The sequence below is a fragment of the Acomys russatus genome, chromosome 11, assembly GCF_903995435.1.
Source record: "Acomys russatus chromosome 11, mAcoRus1.1, whole genome shotgun sequence".
Lineage (NCBI taxonomy): Eukaryota > Metazoa > Chordata > Mammalia > Rodentia > Muridae > Acomys > Acomys russatus.
The window spans coordinates 50116519-50122389 of NC_067147.1; the positions used below are offsets into that span (position 1 = coordinate 50116519).

Below are 5871 nucleotides of genomic sequence, written 5' to 3' on the forward strand. Positions count from 1 at the left end.
AGGCTTCATAAAGAATTAAACATTGCTTTCTGTGTGGCAGTCCCACTGCTTGTCACTGGCTTCCTTTGAGAGCATTTACTCTAAGCCTCTCATTTTTTCCTATACTTACATTTGAGAATTCTTTGCTTGGATTAAAAATGGTCCACTCTAGGGGCAAATCATATTTTTTTCTGAAAGTACATGTGGATATAATGACTAACAATTACTATAAATTATATTTCCTTCGTGTTTTCCAATCCATACTAGAAGCAACAAAAGGTCCCAGAAACTGTGAGGACATGGTTGTCATTTTCCACAGAAAAGGCTTTCCTGCATGCTCACAGCTTGTGGGAAATGAGCATCCTGGTCCTTTCTTGCTCTGCAGCACTACCAAAATGGAGCTACAGATGACTAGCAGTGTGGTTTCTCCTGACCATGAATCTGGGCTTTTGATCTGGAAACACATGTGTTTCTTATGCAATCTGTAATGATGACAAGCTTTTGTTTGTTTGTTTGCTTGCTTGCTTGCTTGTTCTGTCTGACCAGGCTTCATGCAGTCCATGGTGGTCTGAAACTCCTACCAGCGGGAAGTGGTTCTGGAGTTGGAGTTCTCTGCCTCCACTGCATGTTGGCCTGGCAGGCCTGCTCACTCACACCTAGTCTGTGGATCCTATTCACCTGTGTAAACGCAAACACTCTGCTACCCGAGCAGTGCAGGCTATTGTTCCTTCTATCAGACATTTCTTCCTCCTGTCATGTGGCTTCCTATTTGTGCATCTTCTACTAAGCATAAATACATATCTTAATTTACCGTTTATTTGCTTTCCTACGTTTACACACTATGTTTCTTTCTCCAAAGCTTTCTACTCAACTGTCTAATTCTTCCTTCAGCTTTTCGATTTTTAACAGTTTGTCTATGACACGCACGTAAATACGCAATTTTTGGAAAATCCATTTTCCCTTTTCAAAATAAACTCACATTTCCTTTAATTTGATGTCTGTGTTTATATTGCTTATTTCAACATGTTAACTGTCTGCTTTCATACTGTCTTATCTTTTCCATTTTTTTTTTTTTTTACTTCAGTTTGAACTCCCTCTCTCCCTCCTGAGCCTCCTCTATGCTTTCAGATCATAAGCGTTTTCATGATGAACTCTGATCTTCATAGTAAACTTCCTGATCTAGATGACTGCTGACACCATTATCAAATGCCTGGTCCTCACTTTGTTCTCTCATTACCAAGGGATTCTGTTGCCTGTGTTTCCCTGCTGCTATATGTTCTAGCCTTGGTGCACTGACCTTCCCCATGGGCAGTGCTTCAGACTCCTCTTTAGGTCTTTTGACAGATGACAGTTTTCATAGTGCTAGATTCTGCGGCCTCTACCCACTTGTTTTAGTCATAGGAACAACTTTTAGCTGACTCACATCTAACCTGGGGACATGTGTGCTAATTCCTTACAGTCCTGCTTCATTCCTGAAACAAAATCACTGCATACAAGGTTCTGAGGCTCACAACCAACTGTCTAATCTTCTCTACTCTACCTTTCTCTACTTCTGCTTTTAATTTTTCTATTTCTATCACCACAGGATTTTGTATATTCTTCGTAATGTCTTTTAAGCCGTGTGCTGTGTTAAAAATAATTATTTCTGTTACTTTTTTTTTGCCTGTAAACCATTGGTTTTTGTAAAATAAACTTTAGACAAGATATTACTAAAATATATTGAGGTTACTGTGTAGATAAAGTTGTAGTGCTGGATAGAGAATAGAAATGTTAGCTTTCACTGTTACCACAAATATTATTAATCTTCTTATAATGTTTGTGTTTTTTCATGCAAAAGTTAGCCTTTAATGCCGTCTAAAGCATACAGCAGGTAGCAAGATATGTTTTGCTATTTACCAATCACTGAAATGGAAAATGGAAATGACAGCTGGATCTATCTATGATATAAGATAATTTGTATAGCAAGCTAGTTTTCTAGAATACACTTTCCAATTTTTCCCTATAACTTTCTATCCTCAAACCTTTCGCTGTCCATTTTCTGTCTTAGCTACAAGCTTTAAGGACTATGCATAAAATGTTCCTAGTCACTAAATCAATGACCAAAGGATCTGCAGTGTCAGAGCCAGTTGCGCATCCAATTTCTTCTTGATTTACCCTTTCCACCACGTTCTTGGTTCTCCGGGGTTGATGTAGCAGTCTGAAAACATTCCCCAAAAGCTGCCACTGGTTTTTGAAGTTTGAGCAAGGTCCAGCCGCAAGCATGCGGTTGAATTTATCACACATGAAGTTCTGTTTCTTGGTGTATGGAATGACAAGGTTGTGCTAGGCGCTGAATTTGCTTACATTAGTCAGTTATTCCTCCTTCTGGAGAGACTAGCAAACAATTAGCCTGATTGAGACTTCCACCGTAGCCTCTCTCTTTATCTTCTGTTGGGCTTTTTTTTGGAGGGGGCGCTGTAGGGGTGTTTCTAGACAGAGTTTCTCTATGTAGCCTTGGCTCTCCTGGACTCACTTTGTAGACCAAGCTGGCCTCAAACTCACAGAAATCTGCTTGCCTCTGCCTCCCGAGTGCTGGAATTAAAGGTATGCACCACCACACCCGGCTCTATAGGGCTTTTTTAAGTGAACAGTTTTGGAGGTTTGAATAAAAAAATTTCCCACGGGCCTATAGGGAAGGGCACTCTTGGAAGGTGGGGTGTTGCTAGAGGAGGTGTGGCCTTGCTGGAGGAAGTACATCATAACGGGGGCGGGCTTTGAGTTTTCTTATGCTTGAGCTCAGGCTCGGTGACACAAAGTTCTTTTTCCTGCTACTTGCTTATCAAGATGGAGAACTCTCAGCTCTTTCTCAAGCACCATGTCTGCCTCCACACTGCCACGCTTGCTTTCTGCAATCATGAGAATGGGCTAAGCCTCTGAAATTGTAGGCTAGTCCCAATGAAATGTTTTCTTGCTTATGGAGTTTTTTTACAGCAACAGAAACCCTAACGAAGACAGCAGTCTACCTCTGAGTTAAAGAAACTCTGTGATTCTATTCTTCTGTTCTACTTCTAGCTCTTTAAAAAAAAATCACTTTTGTATTAAAATAAGTATTATTTTCTCTCATAATATATCCTTATTACACTTTCCTCTTCTAGAGTTATAAGTACAAGTGTGCAAGTCATGTCTACCCAAACAGCTCCCACTGCATTTTATACTAAAACATCCGTGTACAAATTAAGACACAGTCCTTTAATCCCAGCACTCAGGAGGCAGAGGCAGGTGGATCGCTGTGAGTTCGAGGCCAGCCTGGTCTACAAAGTGAGTCTAGGATAGCCAAGGTTAATGCAGAGAGACCCTGTCTCCAAAAACAAAAACAAAAACAAACAAACAAACAACAAACAAAAAAGAACTTCTAAGTTAAATGATTTGGAACTTTTGAAAAGGAACATGGTTGATTATAGATTATTGATTAAAAAAAAAAAAAAAGAACCACGGGGGAATTGGAAACTGATTTTAACTACTGGGTCCCAGTTCATGGCAGCTGTTGAACCACTGCCTATGCTGGTCATGGTGGGTATATATCTTAGTTTCCTTGCAGTGTTACCTGAAACATAGCTTAGACTTAAATGTTTTACACATTTATTCTCAAAAGTGAACTCCTCCCTTCAATGATGTTGAAATTAGAGGGAACCTCTTTGGTTTTCTTCTCTCCTCCTTCCTGTGTACTCATGAACTGTGTCATCGGCTCCCATTTGAAGTAGCTCTTGATGAGTTTGGCTGTCGTATCCTAAGGAGATTCAGGGACATTTCCAGGAGCTCTTATTTATGCAGTAAGGATGATGAAATCTACCTAGAAACACTGATGTCTGGAAGCTAGTGAGATCTGTGTTTGATTTTAGTGCTTCAGAAAAGATGTCCAGATAAGAATAAAAATATGTAAATAATAACATAAATAGCTATTATTTTTAATGCCACCAGAACTGCAAATATATAAAACATAGAACTACTTTAAATACATTTGTACTTTTTTAAGTTCTTTAATACTGTTATGAGAAACATATTAATGTCTCTGTATTGCACAAAAATAAACCAAGACTAGCAATCTCTAACAGACATTTAAACTGAGGCAAAGAACAAAACATGGTCCCATCAACTCCAAGCAAGTCTCTTTCCTGTAGGAACCAAAACATAAACCCATCTACATCTCTGATTCCACATGTGTCTCTTTCCTATAGGATCCAAAACACAGACACAAAGTACAAATAGGCAAATAAAATGTGTCCTGGATTTATGAATAATGAATGTTTAAAGGCTAGCATAGGGAGATAAAAATTTCATGGATTCCCCTAATATTCCACAACTGATATTAAAACTCAAGATGATGTAATGAACTGAGAAGTATTGTCATAAATATCTGTGTATCTAGACTTCTTATTTAGGATGTTATGATTTATGTGTTTTATGGGAATGTGAAAATAATTTCTATGTGATTCTAGATATACATTCTATTGAGATGAACAGTCTTTGAGTCATGAGATCTGTTGGTTTATCTGACAAGTACTCTCATTGAATTTTAGATAAGTGCCCTAGATTCTATTTAGCATTTTGTAATCACCATAGCAACCTTATTTATGTACAGTACATGCTTGTTTCTCCAAGTGCTCCATTGCTACACAGTGTTTATGATACAGAGAGAAGCCAGCTGTTCCCAGGATGTGCTCCTTTACAGAGGGCACTTCAAATTGGGGTCCTGTGTAAGCTGCCCTAGTTACACACATCATCTCTGGGTTGTTGTTTTGTTTTGTTTGTTTGTTTGTTTGCAGCGTTCCTTTCTATTGAGAAGGACTAAGTTTGTAAATCCAGACATTTTTCTTCTTCATAAATTGATATTATGAAATTACAAGTTTGGTGAGTAGATTTGTACATATGAATCCAGAAACAAGGGAAGGTTGGAAATCAAGGCCCAATAGAATGGACAAGCCTTTGGCATATAAAAATAAATTTTACTTTTTTTTCTTGGCCAGGAAATATTTTATTGACAACCAAGGTCTTAGCCATAAGACTGGGAAGCACACAGGACTGCAAACTAAAACCCAACAACCAGCAAGGGCCATTTGGGCCAGGAACGCTACACCCTGAGGTCCTCACATTCTCCCACCAGCAGACACATAAGACTGGGCATCCAAGGGAGGGGGCAGTAGTTCTGGTGCCCCAGAGAGTGACAGGATATGTGATGCCTCATTACGAGCGACAGGACAAGGAGGTAAAATGGAACCGAGGTTCATCATTGCCCAAGATCGCCTCCTCCTCTAACAGCCAACACCAGATGGAAGACTGAACTACCTAGAATCTTGTAATCAGCTGCTGATTTCTCATCAATCATTTGTTTGCCACTGTAGATGAGCCGCTGCTGTGGGGGGGGGGGGATTCCCTCTTTCTGTTCCACACGCACCTTGATTCGCTCCACCTTGTCTGTGGGTTCAATGTCAACCTCAATCTCCTTTCCCGTCAGCGTCTTCACTCTAATTAGCATCTTCCTCCCAGATTGAGGTTGCAGGCAGCTAGAGTGCTGCTTCTCCTGCTGTGGCCACCACTGCCACTTCCCAGCACTCCACTTCCGGGTCACTCTCCGGATCCACCCTCTCCTCTTTCCACCCTTCCGAAACTACTTTTATGACTAAAAAGTCCACTGCAATCATGTTGGGTTAACTTTTCTTGTGGAGACTTGAAAGCAATGTGTGTACACCCCATGTGGGGCAACAGTGTCAGACCAAAGTAGCTATTTCATGAATTTCTGGCTTAGGTCCAAAACTAAATGAAACGTTATTTACAGGTACATGGATGACTCAAAAGTTACTCTATCCCCAAGAATCTCATGATGGCAGCCATTTTTGAAAGCTACATTAACCTTGG

At 40.0% G+C, this 5871-nt stretch overlaps 1 protein-coding gene across 1 annotated transcript; it reads right to left on the reverse strand.

Annotated features, from left to right (window-relative positions):
• Positions 1-4981: 4981 nt before the first annotated feature.
• LOC127195199 (NEDD8-like) lies at positions 4982-5544 on the reverse strand. Its single transcript, XM_051152602.1, has one exon. It carries the CDS (start codon positions 5489-5491, stop codon positions 5243-5245), a length of 249 nt encoding a protein of 82 aa, XP_051008559.1. The 5' UTR covers positions 5492-5544; the 3' UTR covers positions 4982-5242.
• Between the last annotated feature and the right edge of the window lie 327 nt (positions 5545-5871).